At 47.0% G+C, this 24351-nt stretch overlaps 3 protein-coding genes across 3 annotated transcripts in view; 2 read left to right on the top strand and 1 right to left on the bottom strand.

Annotated features, from left to right (window-relative positions):
• LOC8025703 (choline transporter-like protein 4) overlaps nucleotides 1-24351 on the bottom strand; it is a 647806-nt gene that overhangs the window by 465692 nt on the left and 157763 nt on the right. The window lies entirely within an intron of this gene.
• LOC121837124 (protein ANTAGONIST OF LIKE HETEROCHROMATIN PROTEIN 1-like) lies at nucleotides 17940-19303 on the top strand. The gene is made up of 3 exons (XM_042292603.1): nucleotides 17940-18103; nucleotides 18810-18939; nucleotides 19154-19303. Exons 1-3 carry the CDS (start codon nucleotides 17940-17942, stop codon nucleotides 19301-19303), a joined length of 444 nt encoding a protein of 147 aa, XP_042148537.1.
• Nucleotides 19443-21825, top strand: LOC121837123. Its single transcript, XM_042292602.1, has 2 exons — nucleotides 19443-19729; nucleotides 21324-21825. Exons 1-2 carry the CDS (start codon nucleotides 19443-19445, stop codon nucleotides 21709-21711), a joined length of 675 nt encoding a protein of 224 aa, XP_042148536.1. The 3' UTR covers nucleotides 21712-21825.

The following is a 24351-nucleotide window of genomic DNA, read 5'->3' as shown; positions in this document are numbered from 1 at the left end:
CTTGAGCACGTGAGCACTAGCTTTACTACTAGGCCGTACTGCATGCCTCCGTCGCACAAAACATTAGAACTTACCCCTCCTCTGGTTCTACATCGGTCTGCTTGCCAATATTGTAAATGCACTCCACTGGAGTATGCGTTATCGGTAAAATATCTGGGTCTCTTTTTCGATCAACATTTCTCCTGTAGCACTTATATAGGCTATTTGACGAGAACGCTGTATCTGCCTTTCTATATCGCTTACGAAGTATAACAGATATGGCTTTGAGAATTAGGGTTTTTCAAGCGTTGGGGGATATTAATTCTTCGGTACGGTTTAAAGGGACACTGACAGGGTACTTACGATTGCCAAGGTTTTTATTTATACAAGGCTTATGACAGCCCAACTATCCAGAACACTATTTGAGGCTCGAAATTCATTTTCTTTCCGCCCGAAAACCACCGATCCAGAACTGGCCGGTTTGAGCCGTGCTCAGTCTCTTCTCCGTGGTCACGTGCCGTTTTCTATAATTTAGAATTGGGGTGTCGCGAACTTTTCTCAAACCTCGATTTTGACGTCGAACCTCAAGATTAGACTGGTTCGCCGAAACTTCGACTTTCACTAAAGTTCGAAGACGTTCGACATATAGGCTCCTTGCACTGACGTCACATCGCACACATTTGAACACCAAGTAAAAGGAGGAGAGGGTAGCTGCTTTTGTAAGAATTTTGAGTGACAGGTTAATCTTCTATAATCTTCTGGGAGGAGAATGGCGACGCCTGTGCAAATCCGGGAGGCACAAAGGAGGATCCTGATAAGAGGGGAGCTCCTTCTTCCCCTCTTCTCTGGTGGGCAACGGAAATGACGTCCTGTGCAAGCCACGTGTAGACAGTGTTGCCCGGCTTCTAATCGAATATTTCGAATTTGGGGAAGGAATGAAGAAAGTAATTTATGTTATATTTTATACAATGGTTATGTTTACACCTTATAAAACCGAAAATATTCGCTTTTAATGTTTTCTTTAGTAATGCGAACCAGTGATGCCAAAACACCCATCAAATGTTGCACTTTTCCTCCGCCAAAAAAGTCAACAGTCTTTTTCTTTTTTCGCATGCGCACAAAAGTCGAATTTTAGTCGAACGTTTGTCGAACATCACGTTGAAAGTTCGAGATAGTCAAACTTTGTCGAACTCGAATCTCGGCAGGTTCGGGACATCCCTATAGGGCGGTTTTTAGACGACCTCGAAACATTCGTGACAATCTCGTGCATGCAAAACTAAATAAACAAAGGCATTCAAAACCAACGGGATCTAAACCATGTGGAAAATCTCTTTGCAAAATATGCCGTTAAATGCTTTCCACTAACAGTGTATCTAGCACAAATTCGCGCTTCCCTCAAACGATTAGCAGCGATGTCGACTGACTCAGACAATGTAATATACGTTATTGAATGTCACAAATGTAAAGAGCAGTACATTGGACAAACTAAATCCACGTTTCGTCAAAGATACAACGGCCATAAGTCCGACGTTTGGAGCAAACCCGACCTTCCAGTATCCAAACATTTCAGCCAGAAGGGACATGTAATAACGGAGGCACAATTAGTCATCTTGATGGCGAATTCGCGTGGTTCTTTCTGCGCGCTCTCGAGCGCTCTTTCCAGAGCGCGCGAAATCGGGTGGTTGAAAGAGAGTGCTGTGGCTTGATCGGGTGGTTCATTCCGAGGACGCCTCTCCCTCTCAGAGCGCTCTCTGGCACTCCGTCTGTAGCCGTCGGAGTGCGGAGCGGCGCAGGCGTCAGCTGGACGGTGATCACGTGGTTTTTTTTGACGATGGCCGGCAGTGATCTGTGGTGGTGTGCGGGGTCCGGCATGACGGAGATTGATGTGTGGTTCTGCAAAGTGCTTGTGCATTAGACGGTGCGAGGATTACAACGGACGGGACGACATTCGTTTGCGACCGTAACAGGAAAAGCCGACGTTTGAACTGTTCCCAGTGCCTTCACAAGATCGTTCATCTCACGGCGGTGAATCCGCTAAGCCTAACCGACGACGAAAGAGCTCGCAAAGCTCGCCGCTGTTCTACCGGATTTTGTAGTCGCTTCAAGAAATTTTTGAGGTTTGGTAAAAGTGCGTTCAAAGGTTTGTGTTGTAAAATAAAGGTAGAGCCGAATATAATGCACTGGGATTTGTGTCACACTGCGATGCTTGCACGATATTTCGCCGTGAGAAAAATGCGGTTTATTAACCATTTTATATTCGCCTGCTCAGTCGTACGCATGACCGCTATCGCAGCGCGTTCACTGTCGAAAACGCGATGAGTTGACAACTCTTTCCAAGCGCTGGCTTTCGTTCCGTTCTGCAAAAATCAATTCGCATACTGTTGTTTTCTTTTTTTTTTTTTTTATACTCCGATGAGTACCGTTATTTCATCACGTTGCGAGAGTAAATTTTGCTCAATCGTCCACCGTACGCTATAAGATCGTGTTTTTAATGCATTACCGATGTCCAGAAATTTAATTCCGTGACTGGTCTGAGAATCTCGAAGCTCTCCGAAGCCAGCAGTTGTGATCGGCTGAAAAGGATCCAGAGTAGCTCTGGCGGCGGGGAGGGGGCGCTCTGCTGAATAGAGGTCAGAGGAGAGAGGCGACCACCCGAATTCACCAATACAGAGTGGCTTCAAGACTCAAACAAGTAGAGAAATTCGCGAGTCGTTCCTAATGCATAAATTCCAGTGCAAAATTAACAAAGATTTGGGCACTCTGTCAACAATACACAGCTTAAGCAACCATCTGCCGCGACATCCCCGCCCTGCTTAATTTTTTTTTCTCTCTTTCTTTTTTTAGGGGGGTCTGGACGTACCAGCCCTCGGGGACAAGGAGGAAGAGGGCCCCACAAGACCCGGTCATACAAGGGGGCCACGACTCACTCACTGCACCGTAATTGCCCAGGAATGCAGCTCCCGAACAAAATCCACAACCTAAATCCCTCACCGCGACAAAAGTGGACTTATCTTCCCCTAGCGCTTCCCTCTCCCTGCAAGCCCTTTCTGCTACCAATGCACCGGCGAACAGAACCTACAATCGTCATGCCTCATCGCGCCAAGATCAAACTTATCCCCTCTGTGTTCCCCAGCTCCTTCATACCACCAGTGCACCTGTGAACAAAACCCTGAACCGCCTCCCTCATCGCGACAAAATTGGACTCGTCCACCCTGTGCTTCCCTCACCCTACAAACCCCTTCGAACTTTCGCGTTAACTAACCCTCTCCCTAGATATCTTATAAAACTAACCTACCACGCCATATGGGCTCCCGTCCTGAAAAAGGCAGTGCCACTGCCGAAACGTCGACGGACGTCAGGCCCCTTTCTTATTTTTATTCCTTTTTTTATTGTCAATACTTTACTTTATTTTTCATTTAACAATTTATTTTTGTAAGTTCTTGTGTGTTAACTTTGACTTTTACTCCCTCCTGTTTAGGATTTTCTTTCCCGCGTAATTCGTTCTTGTGCCTAGTCTTCATTATTCCCGTAAACTAATACAACTTTTTTCCGGCACTTCACTTTTTTTTTTGCGTGACTTTTTTCGCCATTAAATTAGAATTTTATTTTTATCATCCTACGGCTGCTGTGTCTGCGCACATCACTTTTGCCCATATATATATATATATATATATATATATTACGAATGACAGTAAGATTTTGGTTAGATACAAAGATAAAGTGTCGCGAGAATTACATGAGAAATTTGAGATTAGGACCAGGGAGAAAAATTGTACAAGTGACACGTCCCTGTCTTTATCTACAGATGAGCTTTAATTTCTGAAACGTGGACTCAGTAGATAAGATGAACAAGGTTTCTGTGGCTATGTCATCTATTCAGTTTCAATAAACCAGTCGAGAGTGCGCCTTGTCCTGTTTCCCTTCGTGTGTGTCCCTGAGTTTTTCAGTGCAATTTGTTTTCGTTTGCAATGAACCAACTGGCCCAAATCTCCACTTTATTGCAGCATGATACTTCTTTGATGTCACAGGGTGGAAATCGAGAGACCTTATTTTTTTGGACCCGATACACTTGGTATGTACACCAGTCGGAGACGCGTTCCAGGCGCCAAAGCTAAACCTCAACCAAGTTTGTACCAATGACGCAGTGCTGCCAACCTTAGGGAGTTTTCCCTGAATCTAGGGATTTCCGTCATTGTCTAGGGGCAAAGGAAAATTGTTTCACATCGAGGGATCGATCTTTAAAGGGCAACTCCGCCTAATTTCAAAAATTTTGAGATAGTGGCCGATTTTGCTTTTTGAAGCACTCAAAAACAATCCCCAATCCTTTGTTTCACGAAAAATAAAATATTTTTCGTATAATTTTACTCTAGCCATGATCACAAACCGAAACCGAAACGATGGCAAAGCCGGACAACGTTGTATATTCGGCATCACTAAGCATGTACACCCACGTGATATACAAGGGGAAGAAGAAGCTCCCCTCTTATCAGGATCCTCCTTTGTGCCTCCTGGATTAGCACAGGCGTCGCTATTCTCCCCCCAGAAGATTATAGAAGATTAACCTGTCACTCAAAATTCTTACAAAAGCAGCTTCCTCTCCTCTTTTTACTTGGTGTTCAAAAGTATGCGATGTAACACAAGCCGCGCTCAACGAGGCGATCGGCTTATCAGTAGTATCAATAGTCGAGCGCCGGGGCCGGCCGAGCGCGTCACTCACGTCTTTCACGGCGCTGGCGCCACCCGTGCTCTCCCCGGGAAAGAAAACAAAATTGAAAAAGAAAAAAAAGAAGCTGTACATGTTTGATGACGTCGCGGACGTGCCGGGAGAAGGAATTTGGAGGAAGCGGAAATGCAGCCGGGCAGTGTTGTCTGGTCCGCACGTCTCAACCAAAACCAGCGGATTCGTGCTTGTCAAACTTTGACAGCGATTTTAATGAACTTCTAGGCGGAATTCCGTCGTAATATTTGCCATGGGGGTTTTGTAGATGATAACAAAGAGAACTGTAGAGTTTTGCACTCCCGGAAAAGAAGCGGAGTTGTCCTTTAATGGGTTTCAGAGGGTTTTAGAGGCACGCTCCTTCCCCTTTTCCTCCTCGTGCCGGCCGAGCGCAGCGGGAAAAAGGCTTCTTTGTATATCGTAGGGCCAGAGATAATCTCCAGTGGTAACTCACAGCGATTTTGAGGAAGGGAGGGGGGGGGGGGGGGCGCGCAAGGCCAAAGTAACAAAGAATAATTATGTAAAAATGTCTTAACGAAGCAAGTTTAACCTTTACATGGCCATCCAACTACCAGGAATAAGTTATTCCAAAACGATAATCTCAAAATTGATGCAAATTAACACTTTTTTTGATAATCTAGGGAAATCTGGGGAATTTCCTGATAAAATTTGGGAAAGTAACGGCTGCGGAGGTTGGCAACACTGCAATGACGACACTCTAATTCTCTTTTACAGCAAAGCTGTTTATGGCTAGGGTTTTGTGAATTTTTCGTGTGCGTCGTCAAAAACTCTATTTTCCCCGCTAATTCAGTGGAAAACTTTCGCCGCCAATATGAGCAAAAAAAACTCCCTGGCCAAATTTAGCGAAATAATTTTTCCGCTAAATTTAGCGGAAAAAGTTAGCGGAGAGGAGGAAGGAGGTGCACCGCTTTCTTTTTGTCGTTGTTCAAAGCGCTTGAGTACTTTGTTTCCTTTCCTCCGCCGGGCGGTGGTCCCGTCGCGCGTGTCTAGTTTCCTCCGGCTCCTCGGGGCGGCGGTAGTCCTCGATATGTGTGTGCGCACCTCTCGTCACGATGACCACCGATCAAGACAATAAATGTGTTCGTACCTTTGGTCAAAATTCCGTGTCACGTCTGCGTCGTGCGCTAAACAGCTTTGCTGGTCATCCACCTTCACAAGGTAAAATGGCTCATGACTTTTTTTTTTTTTTTTTGCTAAGAATTTTGGAAACACGTTCCCAAAATCAACCTCGGCGTGAGAAACTGACGTCAAAATTTTCACCAAACAAATAGATAATCCAGCAGTCAAATTGCCTTGAATCAGCATCGACAAAGATTTTGGATCGTTTGAATCGCACGAGAATACCGCCACGCTTAACATTGTGTTTTACAGTCGCTAGATGGCGGCACCAGTCTCACCGAAGCGCCGACTGACTACGGTTGTGTCACGATCTACGTTTGATTTTGATTTTATTTCACGCCAACAACAAAGTAACGAGCGAAGTCAGTCAGCGAAGTGGTGGGTAAGGGAAAACGAAGGGAAGGGCAAAGGACTCGTAACAGCCGAGCATCCGCCACGGAAACGCGGCGGCGGCGTCGGGAGCTTTGTTGTCAGTCGCCAAGCGCCGAGCAAGCGTCAACGCCTTCTCCGGCCAGCACTCGCGGTGTCGTTGTGTCGTCCGCTCGATCGCCGTGTCTTTCGAGGAGAATGCGTCACCCGTCCGGCTGAACCACCGGTGGAACCGCGAACGGACAGAAGCGAGCACCGGTCGGATATTTACTGCGCAATGTCGTCGAGTGCCGGATACCCCCAGGGAGCCCTCCTCGAGATGGCCAAGATGGGAGATGCCGCCGACGCTGCCAACGTGACCACGCCGACGACAGTCGCCGACGAGGACAAGTTTTACGGTGAGTGGTGACAGCGGGCGCCGGCTTGTCGCCAGGGCACGGATTCCTCTCTGCAAACAGAACCTTTCAAAACGTGCACCTTGCCGTAGTGTCGTCTGCTTTAAAAAAAATGATAATAATAAAAAATAATAAATTAAAAAAAAATAATAATAAACGAGTACGATTTAAATATAACGCGACGTTGACGCCTGAAATCATAAAAAATGCGGGTGCGGCGGGAGCGCTTCTTTTGCCTTCAAGGTTGTGGCGCGACGTCTTTTGCCGTGCCGCTTCGGGCAACCTGTCCATTTTTTTTTCCTTGGTTTTAGTAGGGGTTTTAAGTTAGTTTGGGAAGGCTGACACAAAGCAAGCACGCAAGCGACGCAGCCGTCTCGCGGGTTTACTTCCATCAGCGGCGATTCATGTGTGTGTGTGTAAACACAAGCACGTTTTTGGGCTTCACCGCAAATATGACTCCCGCGCTGCTTCGGAAGTCCCGATGGGCGATGATGATGATGCAAACGAGCCCGTCCGTGCTTGATCCTCCCCGAGTAATTACAGTACGGCACTCGAACGTTTCTAGATCGTTCTGGTATAAGGCGATCGCGATGTTTACCTTTGGGCGTAGGCGCGTGGCACTCAAGGAGATGACTCACGGGTGTCAACGGCACCCCGACTCCGCCCCCTTTTTTTAGAAATGCCCGACTTGGAGCTACCGACCTTTTTTACTCTCTTCCTCCGTCTCTCCGTGTATCGTTCTATCACTCATTCGTGTTATCTGAATCAAGTCATGAAATTACTGGGAAGTATTACGTCTAAAAAAGACAGGAAGAAGCCCGTCTTACTCGTTTCTCGTTTCTCGTTTTTTTTTTAAATTATTATTAGTATTGCGCATTTAAAGTCTTTTGATGCTTTTTATTATTTTTTGTAAATGCTTAAAAAAACGAACTGTTTTTGTTTTTCTTACAGCAAAATTAAATTACGCTTCGCCATACCGCTCAAATCTAGCGCTGTTGACCTGGACCAGAAACCCAAGTTTTAGAGCGAACCCTTATTGGGCGCGTTCCTGATGCCTCGTTGAAAATTTCGGCCAATCACTTTTGAATTAGATCGCGGTAGCCTCCGAAGTCTTTGACATCCGGTCTAATCCGCTAGAGCAGTGGTTCTTAAATGTGGGTCCGCGAAGCCCTGCCTCCTCAGTCTGGCCTGGCAATAAAAGTTGTCTTTTTTTCAGATCGAGAAGGAATTTTTTTCCACTTTCGGGCGAGTTCTGTCGTGTGTCTGTCAATAAGGGAACACTACTTCCCATTGGCCCTTAGTTAAATTCAGTTTATATATCATTATTACATTTAACCTATACCTTCCCTCACCACGAACGCGGTCCTCCATCATCTCCGCCGATCCACAAGGGGTCCGCGAAACATCGATGGTTGAGAACCACTGCGCTAGAGCCTCATTTGGTCGGAGGCTGTGCATACTGCGATGCGTAGTATATGTTCGCGGCAAGAAAAACGCGGCTATCTTTTCCCCCAAATATCCGCTATGTTTTCTCAAGGTCACCTAAGGGCAGATGTGACCAGGGGTCCTGATAGTGAAAACTATGAAGGGCTCATTGTGTTCGAGGCTGGTGTCAACAAACAACGTCGTAGTAACGTCCACTCGCGGTACTATTTCTGCCGTTGTAAGCATCGGGCACAATGGGAGCTTTGTTTTCCTTTTGCGTGTTCTATTTTTATTTATATTTTTTTATTGTGGCACGGTCTGCATACCTCTTTTTCTCGTGTGTTGCAACCTGCTTCGTTGCTGCCGTTAGATGGTCGTTCAAGGAGGTGTGGTATGAACGCTGTAGTTATTCACTTGATTATAAAAAAAAGATAATATCAGACAAACTAGCAACCTCGACGTTACCTACTGATATTGTTTTAAATAACCCAAGACAAAAGATGTTTCATGTCCTAGAGCGATAAAAGAGCGTTTGTCTCGTATGCGCGGATATTGTGACCGATGAAGGCGACGAGACGATGAATAATGAACTGAAAATAAATGTTTAATTGGCGAAAGTTCTGTCAGAAACAAAAGGAAGAACAAAACGTCGAGTAAGCAGCCGCGAGCGACGATGCGTCGGCGTGACAGCTGGGGCCCTATGTTGCGCCTTTTGGACTCCCATGGCGACTGGGGAAGGAAGTGACGTCAATCACACAGCAAACGCAGATTATATGTTGACAGAAGAAAACAAAATCAACATCCAAACTGCGTTTGCTGCGTTGTTGACGTCACTTCCTTCATCCATAGTCGCCGTGGGAGTCCAAAACGTGCAACATAGGGCCCCTGGCCATCGCGAGAGAATGAATCGGCATACCGCGCTCGTCTCCTTATCTACTCATGCTCGCCATCTCGAATATTCGACCTATACACGTTTCCACTTAAAGGAGCTATGCAACAATTTTTGTACTTTGCGCAAATACCGCTTAAAACGGATCCCTTACGTTAATGACCTATGAAACACGCGTTCGTTTTTCACCCCACGCAATAGAAGTCCCAGAAAAAAATTTAAGAAAAACGAGCAGCGTTCACCCCCTCAACTCGCAGCCAGAACAAGCGGCCACGTGATCTGGAGCCGATTATATGCCGCCAGCGTTGATCATAGCCACGCGCTGGGGTTGGCAAAGTGCAGGACACGCGCTGAGTTCCAGACATTGTTATGGCTCGGCTGTTGTCGTCGTTGCAGCGATTGGACACGGGTCACAACCCGAATGCTTCTCGAGCTAGCAATTGTCACGAGCCGACGTCGAGTGCCCACGCAATGCTCGGGTCCAATCTATGAACCGCATTCAAATATCGTCACTTGGGTGTACTGCGAACCCCACGTTACGTCATCAAATTTTGCAAAGGAGAGATTGAATGAAAATGATCGCTTTTGTCCTTGAAATTACACCGCAACAAAGGAGTTTCTTGGCCAATGGCGTTGCGTGTGAGCATCCTTGAATCCCAGGTGTGCCAGTAAGCTCGTGTAGAGAGAAAAACATTCCAATTGAATTACGTTGCACCGCTCCTTTAAAGAAAAAAGGAAGTATTGTTCATACGCCGCGCGAACTAGTTCATACAAGATTTATTTGCTGGAGGAAGAAGATGTTTTGGGCGGTCGAACCATGTACGTCTCGATAAGATAGCACATATTTAATCTAAAATGCGCCTGCATGTATCTTATTTCTCCACACAAAGGGGCAAATCAGTAACCCTCCGCGAGGAGCCGGACTTTTTTGACTGCGGTAGAGAGCTAGGGAGGGACTGACTAAGCAAGGTCATTCTGGCCTCCTTTTCTCTTACGCTCGGGGTAAGAAAAAACAAGAAACTTCTAGATAAACGGAGAAGCGTTTATTCCCGGTCATGCACGCGGGAATATTCAAAAAGGAGCAGATTTGAGATTTTTATAGGCGGTATTCACTTGACGTCACTCGCTTGGTACGCTGGCATCGAGCGCCGCGGCTGCCATCGTCGAGGTCTCTTTTTCCTTCCGCGATGTCGCTGCACCTTCCGTTTTCCCGTGTCACATGCCAGCCGGGATTGTCAAAAGATCTCAGGTTTTGAGGTTGTTTTACGATATGCAGGGTTCTGTTTCTATTTTCGTGCTTTGTATCACGGTTGGAACAATGCCATTCCCCGCTCGTTTTTGTCGCCAGCGCACTCACCACTCAGCCGGCTCCGTGCCGTGCCCACGGTGGTCGCTTCTCTGCACAGACGCGCCGCGTGGCTTCCTATCTGGGTTTATAATTAATCATTAATGCTGCTAACTGATTTTACGGAGCTATTTTTTTTTTCTGAATGCGAAAAGTATCTTTCATTTGTACAAAGTAAAGCAGTGCCGCGGCAGCGACCCACTCGCCCTACGAAACGATGAGATAATGCGTAACAGCAGCCTGTTGTCTCGTGTACTCTAGAGCACTATATAGCTCCTTCGGAGCAGAGTAGCGCAATCTAGAACGCCGTCTCTCGGCGACTAGTGGCGAACGCCCGGAGGTTCCAACTGCGGTCAGAATTGCGTGGAGAACGTGAGAAAATCGTTGTTTCTTCAGTATTGTGGGAATGTACGGAATGGCAATTATTTTTGATATAATAATGGAACATTTTAGAATAATTTGCGCTAAGTTTTGTGCCACGCAAGGACGTAACTTATAAAAAAAGATTGCCTGAGCGGCATCATGCAGCAGACGACACGGCGACGTCACACCATTCACGTGACCCGCTCCGGCCAACCCGAAAAGCCCATCTCCGCTGCGAGCAAAAATCGTCTGCTTCAAACGCCATTGCCTCGGAAATTGCCTTCTCAAAATTTGCACACGCATCCGATATTATTAAAACTTTGATGAAGTGCTTAGTGCTTTACTACCTTTACGACAGACTAGTTTTGAAAAGTGTGAACTCGCCGTACATTTTTTATTCAGCCGTGTTGTGTCGATCTCCATGTATTCTCCCATAGGGCGGGCCGCCTCCTGGAACCCTGAGTACCACGTGACTCGCGCCGAGCCGCTCTGTCGGCCATGTTGTCGGCAAAACACGGGGTTCAAAGGATTGCTCTACTCTGCTCCGTAGGAGCTATATAGTGCTCTAGTGTACTCTACTGTCATTTTAGAATGACCTCGTTTACGCAGCAAGCTTCCCCACAAATCACGAAGTCGTTTCCGTATACTGGGCGGAAAACTCGTCGGTGTCCGCACGCCGGATTCGACAGAACAACCGCTGGTTGTTCGAGTTTTCGCAGTTCTCATAGGTGGCCTTTTCCCTCAAACGATTAGAACATGCTCAACGTAACACAGTGACAGTTCACCATCCCTCGAATGGACATGCGGTGCTAACGGCTTCTGCAACAGAAACAAACAAAAAAATTAAAAAAATCGCCGTGATATTTTTTTTTTTTTTTTTAGATTAACAAAGCGCAAAGCGGATTTAACTTAGAAGCAATTGCTTTAACACGCGACCAACGGTATGACCTGACAGTCAAGCCGCCAGGCTCCAAATGAGAAAAACGCCAAACGCAACATCTAAGATGACGGCTCGACGGTGCCGCTCCGTGGCCAAATAGAACCTGCAGGCTCAGCGAGTAGCACCGATATCGAAGAAACTGTAAAAGACACAAACACATTCCGCACATCACTGGAAGAGCGTTCAAAGATCTTAAAGGTCCGCCCAAATATGCATGTATACCTTTTCAATACCTAAAACGTCGACTTGATGAAGCTTTGAATTGATAACAACTAGGGACCAGTTCGTGAGTGGCAAGGTATAGTGTTGATGTATGTCGCGTGACATCAAGTGCAAAGACCTTCAAGGATCGTTGAACTTTTAACCTTCTTTTATCTAGTGATATGCGGAATGTGTTAATGTCTTTTAGAGCTTGTTTAAAATAAAAATATAAAATCTGCTACATTTTTAGTACTCTTGTAATTTGCATTGCTGTTCCCTGCAGAAATGCGTAACTACGAGCAGCGTTTGTAACGCTGCTGGTCTGTTAAACCAGGTCTAATTTACACGCTCCCTATTAAAAAAAAAAAAAGAAGAGGCATTTACGCGGCGCGAAAACTGTCATTAATAAATATTATTTAAAAGAACGAGATAATTATATCTCGGCGTTAGATCATCCAATGCAACAGGCACGGCCGCTCCATCAAAAATGAGGTACGGCCCGCCACGTCTCGCCGCCGTACATAGGTGACGGCGAGTTTGATCGGTTTACAACTGGCCGCGTTGACGCCGCTCAGCAACAGCGGAGAGGAGCACGGAAGAAAACAACCAGCGCCGGTTATGGACAGCGGCTCTCATTAGCTGCCATTCCAGGGGCCTTAGCTGTCATTGGCCGGCAGCGCCGCGGTGGTCGCCCCTGCTGCGCGCCTCGCCGTTTCGGACCGAGCGGCCGTGCTACAGAAGACGCCATAGTTCTAACATGATCCCGAGAAATAGAATTAAAAACATGCGGCAAAAAAAAATCGAGAAAACGCAGGATATCTTACGCCCTTATGACGTAACATATCGTGGGAGTGAGGGGATATCTTTCAACTCCTCACCTCCAGTGTCCGTGCTTATCCTCATAACTTCTTATCGCTGCCCCGCGCCACAATAAAGCTATAATAAAGCTTTTATTTTGACCCTCATTTGTGGGATCCGGCGAAATTCCATGGAAATTGCTATCGTTCTACGAGGGCCTTGCGAGGAGGGGGGGTGGCGGGGGGCGGGGGGCGAGGCGAACGTTATCTTTAGGACCCTCGTAAAGTATTTGGGGTCAGCGTCGGTTACCCCAAGTTACTGAGCTAAGTTCAACTGAAGACCTAGGCACATCATTCCTAGTTATTGAAGAGTGGGTTGGATTGCCGTTGATTCCTGGTCATGGTGTTCCTGGTCCAACTGTATGAATGGTTCCCGCTTCCTAGTGCTCGGGGAAGGGCAAAAGGTTCGAGGTACCTAATTACTTTGCCACATTCGCTGGCCCTTGATTTTTTAATGTTTATCTCGCCTTTTCTTTCTTTCTTGCTTTTTTTTTTTTTTTTTTTTGTCGGTTGACGTGTATGATTTCGTGCCAGAATAGGCAGTGCACATGTGCATATTGTTCCTGTTTATAATTAGTTTACGAGCTCCTATCCTCTGTTTCATACCTGCTGTGTGCTTTGCCTCTAGCAGTGTCGATGGGTAACCCGCAACGATCCTCGCTTCGAGAAGAATATCGGAAATCCTTACTTATTCTTGTTTGACACGCCTTATCGCAACGGAAGTTCGCCTCGAAAGTTGCCCAGGTATACTCGTGCTGTCTGTTGTGTTCTTTCTAACAAGTTAAACGGCTTGTTTATTTTGTTGGTGTTTGATAAAAAAAAGCGCACATATCTGTAAATTCATCACGTCTGCTGTTTTGTCATACTGTGGTGGTCTAAGTCTGTTTCACCGAATCTCTAAAAAACAACTGGCTCGAAAAAAAAAAAAAAAAAGTCGCACAATAAAGTCATTTGATTTTTTCCTTTCTGCGCACTGTTGCAGATTAGAACAAACTTCTCGGAGAACTTGTACTCGCAGATTACCTCGAAATCTTTTCTATGTGCTCATGTGCTAAAAGGAATTACATCTGTATCATCCACATTCTACTAACTTCAATTACCGTTGTTTTAACCTTACCTTAGCGAAAGGTGCTCAAGGGATCTATTTTCATTTTCACATTGCCACCTGCGAGTGCGGCAGCATTTTAACTAACCGGTGTTTGTGCGTTATATTTTGCCACACTGCACCACGTAGTAGGGGTTGCCTCGGCCTCTCTGTAAGTGACTGGAAGTAATCAATACATACATAAATGAAAAATCGACGTCTGCCTTCAAAGTGCTATAATGCGTGCAATGTTGCGTTTAGGAGCGATTGTTTGAATCTTTGCGACAACGTTAAACAGTCCTTACGGTAATGAAGAACCCGCTTTTATTAATTTATCGATATACGTCGCCTGACGTATATTTTCCCACTACATTTAGCGGGGAAACTGAATGGGTCTGTAGGTCACGTGACGTCGATTTCTCGCTAAATTTAGCGGGGAAACTGAATTAATGTTTGAGTCACAACACCTGAATTTGCCGCTAAATTTAGCGGGGAAACTGAGTTCACGTATAGGTCACGTGACGTTTATCTTCCCACAGTCACGTGACGCCTTTTTCCCCGCTAAATTTAGCGGAAATGCACGGGCGGGCGGACAAACTTTTGGGACGGAGGGTAGCGTTAGAAAGCGATTCGTGCTTTAATAACTTGTCGGCACTCCGCTTGATAGGGGCCCCATATTCTACTGGCAGGGGGCTTATGCAACCGAGACGGGGTATACTTTTATCGGTTGCGGAGCAGCGGTTGAGCACGATGGACAGCGGTGTTGTGTAGATCAGGCCACCCCCTTCTATTTTCACCTTGTCAGTGACCCCAGGCGTACCAGCTTCCCGTTGTCCAAGAGATGCTAATCGGTCTTGACCATGTGCAAACGGTTCATGCAACTTACAAGCTCGAGTTTGACACCTCACCCTTCACCGCATACGTTCTTCGCGCGGGAGAACACAGCCCGGACGCCCTCGAGCTCCTCAGAGAAAGACCTCGTGTGCTGTTTCGCTTCGACGCTCGCCTGACACGACGTGATGTGTCAATCGTACCCGGTGTCGCGAGGATTCGTGCCCCAACGAGTGCCGATGTACACGTTCAGGCGATACGTTTCTTCCCAAGTGAAAGCGAACGTTCCTTTGCTGCACGAAGTCGTGAACGAAATGGTCACGGGGAACGCTGCTCGCGTCGTGTTCTCACGTCTTGATTGCTCACTTCTTTTTGAAAAAAAAAAAATAATAATAAGCACGGAAGGTTGCTGCAAGATGTGAAATGAAACAGCTTGGAACAACTGGCGCGCGATAACGAGGCGCAGAAGGAACGCAGGAGGAGAGAAGGAAAGGAACTCTGTTGTCACACAGACCGACTTTATCCGGGTTTCGTTGTTTTAGTTTGGTTTTCGCAGTTCCTTGAATTGCACGACTATGCAACCCTATACGATAACAGAATCACTCGGTAGTTTAATAGGCCCCTTTCGAAAGTGCGTGCCCTCTGTTGGAAGCTGTGGAATCCCTGCCCAATGGCGGACACGAGTGCGAGCTTCTCGAGTCCGAATGCGTCCCGGCTCACGAGCTTTCGCGCAGCTGAGAGCACAAGTCGAAGCTAGCCGCTCGCGCTACTTGCACGTTCCGTTGTTCCACCCACAGCCTCCTCTCTACTCACAAAGCCTGGCAGTTCGACGACGGAAGCATAGAGTGGCCGGTCGCAGATTTGGAGCACGAGGACCTGGTAGCACAGAGCATCAAAGAGCCATTTTTCGGGGAACCTGGACGTCAACGCACAGTTTTTGCAGCGGCGAGGACCCAAAACGCGCTTGTTCGCTCGGGAGAAGTGTGTTTCGGCGTTTTGCCGCAGCGGGGCGCCAGTCACGTGGCTCTCCTCTCCTCCGCTGTCTGGCGCAAAACCTCTTCCATTTCGTGGCCGCTTCTCGTGGCGATCTGCCAGGCTTTGCCAGTATATAGGAGGCTATGTTCCACCGTATAATGTCGTAAATCGGAGTTGTTGTTTTTTAGTTAGATTAACAAATATAAGATGCCGACGCCTTGCCACCACGGAGACTGTGTGGTTATCGGGGTGCGCGATAAAGGTCATTGTTTTCCTATGGCTAAACTGATCGAGTCAAGTACTACATTAAAGCCACAGTCACGCCGCACACATCGTACGATAGACGCGGTGTTCGTTGCAAGGGTGACATATTGATCCGCGGGCGCGCCACGAGCATTTTCCAAGCATGTTTGCTTTGTACATTAACCTGAAACATGTCTGACTACTTGAGCGGCGTCAGCGAAATTACCGCGGCTCGGTGCACCGCAATACTTTGCGTGAATAATAGACAGTTTTAGTATTAGCGGCGAGATGTTTTAGTGGCGCCCTCCTGTGGTTACCTTTCATGACGTCATTACCTCACGAACAACAAGTTCGATGGTGTTTGTAAGGAGCGTGGTGGAAGCTTGAAATCATTGCGTTCTTAAAGCAACACTAACAGCACCGTCAAAATTGAAGTTCTTCCATTCCTCTTATTTCCGTCGATGAGAAATCCTTTGCTGACGTCATAGTCAGCATTCGGCCAATCGCGGAAGGCCGACCACAGCGACGCTTTCGATCGCGCACGTCGCCAATAGCGTTGCTGGCTCTTGCCTACGCAATACGCAATAGTATAGCGTACGTTAAAAATGACCTGCTCGGACCGAATTTAGTTGTGCGTTACGTTTTCGAGTGAACACCGCGCATGATCTTGGTTAGCGCACACCAGCTCGAAGCACGTGGAGCGAAAGCTCGCGCTGCAGAACCCAGGGATCCTGGGTTCAATCCCCACCCCTGCCCGTTTCGATCTGGATGAGCATCGTACCGGCGTGCGGTCGTGTATCACTACTGCGTGATGCACGTTAAAGACCCCAGGCTGGCGGTTGTACTGCACTGGCTAAATTGCTCATCTACAGCTGGGAGGCTCGTCGCCCCTGTGAGGCAGACCAAGTTCTAGGCTGTATAAACATACACGCAACCCAATTTTTTTTTCTTTTTAGATTTGCTAGAGCTGCAGAATTCCGCGTGCTTATAGCCCAACCATGCTCCTGGAAAGAAATATCAAAAATGAAAAAGTGTCCAATCATTTTATTTCAAATTATGGTACGTTTACACCTGAAAAGAAATCCGCTGCCGCGGGAGCGGATCCGCTCCCGGCGGCGGCGGCGACGAGCTGGTTGTGTTTACATCTATTTCCTTCGCTCAAGCTTTGCTTGCTGCACGAATAAAAAAAAAAAAAAAAAAAAAAAAAATCTATTTCCTTCGAGCAGTGGCGGCAGCGCCGGCTGCGGCAGCGGTTCCCGTAACGTCTCGTCAAATATGGCGAGAAGGCGCGAGAGTTCCCGCCTCGGCTCTCTCTCTCCCGGGCGTTGGTGCTCCCGGAAGAACGCGTACTCGTGACGTAGGCAGCGTCGCGCTGCGCAAGAATGTCACATCCGGTCAGCGAAACGCCTCGTTCGGCGGCAGAAATAGATCCCGGACCTAAACGGCTCGCCGCCGCGTTTTCCGCCCAGCGTTTCGCCCCAGCGGCAAAAGCTGGGCGGATCCGCTGGCGGATCCGCAAGTGTAAAGCGTAGACCGCATGGAGCGTTTTTCTGCACGCGAAAACGCGACGCGCTATGAACGCTCGCGCGGAAGCTGACGCGGGGGCACCCGCATGCATCCAAAGCCGAGCGCCGCCGGCCGCGCGTTATCACCGTTGCCAGATAACAGAATTCTCAACGCGCGATGTAATTGCTCACGCAAATACTACAAAATAAGAGTTAAAGTAACAAATAAGCAAATAAAACGAGTTTTTCTGGCAAAACTAACACTTTTTTAATTTTTATGTGGCCAATAAAAATGTTTTTGAACATTTTGAATTGCGCTGAATACGAAACAGCGTACTGAGCCAGCCGCGTCGCGAGTGGTGTGTTGATCAGGTTGTTCGTGTTGCGTCCTCTCCTGCGCTGAAGTTCAAGTGAAGTTTACTTTAGTGGAAGCTCTATTTGCCAGAAACTGAGATTTGCTCTAGTCCAGTATGGAGCGAAAGCGAAAGCTCCTCCTGCTAAGAAGTATGCTTGTGCTAAAGCAGGCACAGCTGGAGCATAGATCATCTCCCTGGGTGCGTCCTGTGTGGCTGAACAGAAAGGTTGAAAGCGAATACTACACAGCGGTAAGCACCTTTTTATTACATCTGCCATGTTATTAACTTCAAAAATCTATGAAACTAACTTTTCCGTTTACTCTAGATGCAGGTCATGAGAGATCAAGATCCCCAGTTTTTTTTTAGGTTTTACCGCATGTCGCCGCAGCTTTTCGACAAGCTACACCGGCTTGTTGCCGAGAGGCTGACGAAGCAGCACGTCGTGCGGGAGCCGATCACCTCCGGCGAGCGCCTGGCGATGACGTTGAGGTAATGAGCCGGGCAGAACCACTGCCGTGATTGCACCTGGTTTCTATTTCTTCAGCTGTCGACCCGTTGCTTTCAGCTTTGTCTTGTGTTCTCTTCATCTCCGTGTGTCGTCGTCCCAGTCGCGCTGTTTTTCAACATGAACCCATTACACTCACCACATTTTTTGCATTGATTAGACAAGCTCCCCACGAGTGGTGTGCCATATTCATTTACACATTAATTTTCTTATTTCCTACTTAGGGGTCAGTAGGCATGTCAACCTTTTCTACGCCCTGGGGACAAATGCACTTTTGTTTTGGTGGAAAAAATAAATTGTAATTAAGTATGGTGCACCTCTCGCACCTTCAGCATAGCATTCCAGTAGACAGTAGGTTACTTCATTTGACTGATTAGTTAGTTCAACCAGTTCTTGATTCAAGCCATGTGTCAATCCACATCCAAATTCAAATACCTTATTGTTAGGAGAAGCATTGAAATGATTATAAATGCAATAAAAACTGTATCAGGACAGTGGAAGATCAGTAACTCAAACTAACATGCAGGTCACATCCGAGTCTTATCATTTGAAAACTATAATTTGAACTCCGCATTATTCAAAGAAATTTTTGGTCCCATTCGAGTTTGAATTAACGAGATTCCACTGTACTGATTGTAGGTAACAAACAGAATGATTAATTTTTCTATAAGATGGTCATCTTTTGTGCAGGTACTTAAGCTCTGGCAATCCCATCATGGATATCGCCATGGAGTTCCGGGTGGGCCTTGAGACGGCCCGTGAAGCAATTCACTTGACGTGTCAGGTGTTGTGGGAGGAGCTGGCCCCCCGTTACATGAAGGTATGTACGATAACAAAAGTTTAGCTTATATGTCTGAAATGTTTAGGGAAACAAATCCGCCTGTTGACAAGTTTTCTAAGGTTACGAACACTTTGTTTTGTGCCGTAACCTGGTGCCAAAACTAGTTTCACGGTGCATAAAGAGTACATGGCCTATAATAGTACTTGTGGAATATAATGATAGTTATTGTTAAGTGATTTGTTATTCTTTGCAGCCTCCCAGTGAACAGGACTGGCAAACCATCGCAGATGCCTATTGGATGCGGTGGCAATTCCCAAACTGCCTGGGGGCTGTCGATGGGAAACATGTGCAGGTTGAAGCGCCAGCCAACTCGGGCAGCCTCTACCACAATTACAAGGTATAGAAAGAAGAGCTAAAATCAAATTACAATGCATGCAGATTTTGTGCCCTAAAATTTGCACATGTTTACATCGAGGCTTGTTCTAAATGCACTTGTACCATGCTCATTTTTTTCTTTTCAGGGCACTTTCTCTATCGTGCTGATGGCTGTGGCCGACAGCAGTTACGTCTTCCGGCTGATTGATGTCGGCGCCCCTGGTCGCATGAGTGACGGCGGGGTCTTAAAGAGGTCCCCAATTGGCCAGCGTCTCCAAGCTGGCTTGCTCGGACTGCCGTCCCGTGCCCAGCTCCCCGGCTCCAAGATGATACTGCCCTACACATTCCTGGGCGACGAGGCCTTCCAGTTGAGGCCCGACTTCATGAGGCCATATCCTGGGTCGAGGGAGGAACCAGCCGAGCGCTGTTTCAATTACCGACTGAGCCGTGCACGGTGGGTCAACATAAGGCATTTCATTTGGCACATTTACAGATAAATTAAATTACATACTAGTGTTACTTTAGACTCTCTTGTCTGACAATTTACCTTCCTGTATATCTCTGCTTATGGGTCCTGGCGTTCTCGGGGTCAGGGAGAACACCAATGTTCACGACATGGTCAAGGACCTTTAGTTCACCATAGGTGAACCGACACTTTGTTGGCTTGAGTGACATGCCGGCAGTCTTGATGGCTTGAAGCACGGCTCAAAGTCGCCTCGTCTCGGATGTTTGTCGAAATCCCATGAAAATACCACGACATCGGTTAGATAGACAAGGCAGCTCTGCCATTTCAGACCTGCTAGCACGGTATCCATAACACGCCGGAAGGTGGCTAGTGCTACACAAAGTCCGAACAGCATCACTTTGACCTCATACAGTCCATCAGGAGTGACAAAGGCAGCTTTCTCGCCTTTGTCGAATTCAATCTACCTGCAGTCACTCTATAGGTTCATCGACGAAAAATATCGGGAGTGGCGCGGTCGGTCTAACGTATCGTCGATGTGGGGGAGCGAATAGTCGTTCTTAGTCACAGCATTCAGTCGACGATAGTCCACGCAAAACCTCAGGGTTCCGTCCTTCTTTACAAGGACGACTGGCGATGCCCACGGACTTCTTGAAGGTTGTATGATGTTGTCGTCGAGCATCTCCTGCACTTGATCTTGAATCACCTTCCTTTCCTTTAGGGAGACTCGGTACGGCAAGTGGTGGACAGGGAGCATGTCGTCGTCGGTAACAGTGCAATGTTTCGCCACTGGTGTTTGGCGAACTTTCGAAGACGTGGCAAGGCAGTCGCTGTATTCAGCGAGGATATCAATTAGTTGCCAGCGCTTTGGAGCTGGGAGCTCGGGGTCGATGTCGAGCTGCAGCAGCAACGCGCTTTTGTGCTGTGATGGCGAGGTTTCCTCAGAGATTGCGGTGACCACGACTGACACCTGAAGCTCCTCAATGTGGCCCACGGTGGTAGCCTTTGTTAAGTGCTGCGGGTCCTTGCGAAAGTTTGTCACGAGAACAGTTGTACATCCTTCTTGGAGGTCCATTATGCCTCATGCGACGCCGGCGTAGAAGATTCAGCGCGTAGAACATTCCGACTTCGAACAAGCGACATTCTAGAATTTACCAGAACGCGACAATTAGAAAAATAACAAAAAGGTGCCTCCGTTACTAGGTATCGAACCTCGACTCTTTGCGTGGGAGGCACACTATAACTGTTCGGCCACGGGTGCGCTGCCTAGTTGGTCAGCTGTGCGCACGGCAATATCAAGTTCTATGAATAGGGGATGACTTTGCTGCTTGAAGAAACAAGAAATGTACGGTGTCCAATAATGAGTTTCCCTGTAATCTATTGACTGTGAGTTGCCGATGGCATATCGACTGGTCTCGCTGATCTCGTGCTGCTACATGATGGCATAGAATAATGTGTATCAACCACTTTCGGTGTATACTTTAAACTGCTTTGAAGACAGATTGCACACAGGCAACTCACACCTCAGATTTGCTTGCTTTTTTTTTTTTTTTTAGTAAATGTGATGTTGTTTTTATTCCTGCAGGAGGTGCGTCGAGAACTCATTTGGCATTCTGGCTGCCAGATTCAGAATATTCAGGGGGCCCATTAAGCTAAAACCTGAGAACGCAGAAAAAGTTGTGAAGGCCTCCTGTGCTCTGCACAACTTCTTGAGCCTTGAAGTCGAAGGGCGGTCGGCGTACTGCCCTGCGGGCTTCGCAGACCATGAGGATGCCTTCGGCAAGGTTGTTCAGGGCCAGTGGAGGAAAGAAACTGCCACAGACACGGCCACCTTCGACCTGGAGCCCACCCACGCAAGGAGGAGCAAGGAGACTGCACAGGCAGTGCGTGACCACTATGCGCAATTCTTCATGAAGGAAGGAAGAGTGCCCTGGCAGTGGAAGATTCTAGATATAAAAGAGCCAGACAACTGAACATCTTTGGACAAGTGGAGCACTTTGCTTACTTTACAGGTTTTTAGTCTATGTGGTAGTTTTTATTGTAATTAGTGTGTAGAAAAGAGCCAAGAAAGTTTTTGAATAAAAGAACATGAGTGCATCAATACTGTTCTTCCTCTTGCACGCTCAAATTAAGTGTACAAAAATGACCAAACAGGAGACAAGGTAAAGCCCACAGAAGACAGTATTTCCTCATTTATTCACAAGGTGGATACTTTGCCGCAGTTTGCAGCAGCTCAATCTCCATGGCAGACCGTTGTTGCTTAGGGCACTGGCGGAGCTTCTCGGCTATCACTGAGCCGAAGTGTTCGGCTGAGTCTGTTTCCTTACATGCCAGTTGGCCAAGCAGGTTGATTTCTTTATCAAATGGCTTCTCGGCGCGTCGTTTCTTCCGAGGTGCGCCTGGTGCACCATTCATACCGATAGTAGAAACTGGATATGGACGGCTTGACGATGCACTTGGGCACGGTGGCTCTGTCACATTCATAGGCTCTTGGGACTCTGGCAGGATGCTTGCATCAGCGCTTGTGTCATCGCACATATGTTGGAGCAAAAGCTGTGCAGGGGAGAGCTCGCAGGCTCCTGTTGTGGACGACCGGTCCTCCATTGCTGGCAAGTTTCCGCTGGTCCTATTTTAAATATGCAAGAATCAGTTATAAGACATTCACTTAATGCTTCTGAAGACATGTAATCTTTGTTTTTCAGAGTGAAATCAAGCATTTGCACTGTCGGTAAAACATAACTGACTCTAGCTGTCTGGGATACATTGAAACAAACCGCATTACAGGATACCCATATGCGAGGCCTCAATGACAGCGAATTGTGTATTGACATTTTGAGACGTAATGGTGTAACTGCACCAGGAGCTGGCTCATTTTCTTAGTTTTCATCTGTCCACTACATTCATTAGATCTATGCCAATAGCGTATAGTTCACCACTGATATTTCATTCTGTTAACAGAGGTCTGTTGAGCCATGTGCAGTTATGTTCAGTACAAATGAATAATTATGAGGACTACAGAGAACAAGTGCAAAGAATTATTTTACATACTGTGTATATTCCAAGGTGTCGTTGAGAAACGTCATCCGCTTAAAATATGCCCAGCAGACCACGACAACTTCGTCCGCACCTGCTCCACTTCTTGGGGCATTGACATCTCTTTTCTTTTTAACATAAGTGTCACGTAGTGACTTCCACCGCTTCGTTGCTTTTGGCCCTGTAAAACGTAAAAACATATACATTCTGGGAATGGGTGAACATCAAGAGCACCTTAGACTTTTGATAAACAAGCCGGCGAGGAGGTGGCAAAGAGTGAGTGACAAGATCCGTGCTCCAGATTCAGTCACATTCTTGCACAGGAGACTGATATTTCTCTATCGGTCAAAGTTATGTGACCCGATAAAAGCAAATTAAAAAAAAAGGTTATGCATGCTGTGGTGCTGTAGCAAAAAAAAGTGCAACTAGGTGGTACAAAGTTTTGTTAAAACATTAAAAGAACATAACCAGTCATAACCTGCAAATATAGACAGTTGACTACCGAGAAGAAAAAAAAACACGTTTGGACTAGGTAAATGTTTGATCTAAAGAGAAGGAAGAAATTCGCTGCCCTAGCCTTCTTCATATTTTTTTTTTTTTTTTTTTTTTTTTTTTTAGGAGGGATTGGTGGTTAACGTTGTCGGTGGCCGAGTCGTTTAGCGCACACCAGCTCGGAGCACGTGGACCGAAAGCTTGCGCTGCAGAACCCAGGGATCCTGGGTTCAATCACCACCCCTGCCCGTTTCGATCTAGAAAAGCATCATACCGGCGTACGGTCATGTATCACTACTGCGTGGTGCACAAGAACCCAGGCTAGCGGTGGTACTGCACTGGCTAAATCGCTTATCTACAGCTGGGAATTGTATAAACAAACGCACACCCCAATTTTTTTTTTTTGTTCAATTAGACGGCACAAAACGCGTTTTCTTCCCCTCGGTGTCATGAAAAAAACTCTAGATCCGTAGAAAACTTATCGTGTTCAATGGCAACGTATAATCTGCGCACCGTTGTGACAAAGCACAAACTATTTCCCCTTAGTAAAACACTATACGATAGAATTGTACGATGACAACGCGTAAAAAGCAGCATGCACATGGTGCTTGTGGCACCAAAGCGGAAGGGCAAAGAAAACACATACCTTCCACTCCCAGGATAGTACCTATGGTATTCCAGACGTGTTTCTTCTTGTCATTATTTTTATACTCCTTATCTGATAGGTCCCAAAGAATGGGGCGCTTCTCAACCTCGTCAATGAGCATTTCATTGAATGCACGTTTGTCAACCATCGCACGTGCAATCGGCAAACAAAAAGAAGCGCAGTCAAACCGGCAAAACCAGAAGCGGTTTTCTGTGCAGAATCGATCGATGGATGGATGAATGAATACGGCTGAGCCCTTTGGATCGGGCGGTACCTTACGCCACCTAGCCATGTGATGGTTCGAGCGACTCTCATTGGTCGAGAGCCGCTTCGACGCCTCGGCGCGCGCGTCTTGTTCTGGGTCGGCTAGAAACCAACGCTCCCGCGAAAACGCGCGGCCGCGCGCAGGAAATGACGTCAATTTGACGCCGACGCGCCTGAA

This window comes from Ixodes scapularis, unplaced genomic scaffold (genome assembly GCF_016920785.2).
Source record: "Ixodes scapularis isolate PalLabHiFi unplaced genomic scaffold, ASM1692078v2 PGA_scaffold3__209_contigs__length_174095766, whole genome shotgun sequence".
NCBI lineage: Eukaryota > Metazoa > Arthropoda > Arachnida > Ixodida > Ixodidae > Ixodes > Ixodes scapularis.
Note: the sequence above shows the minus strand (reverse complement) of the source record. Positions and strands in the feature narration are given on the sequence as shown.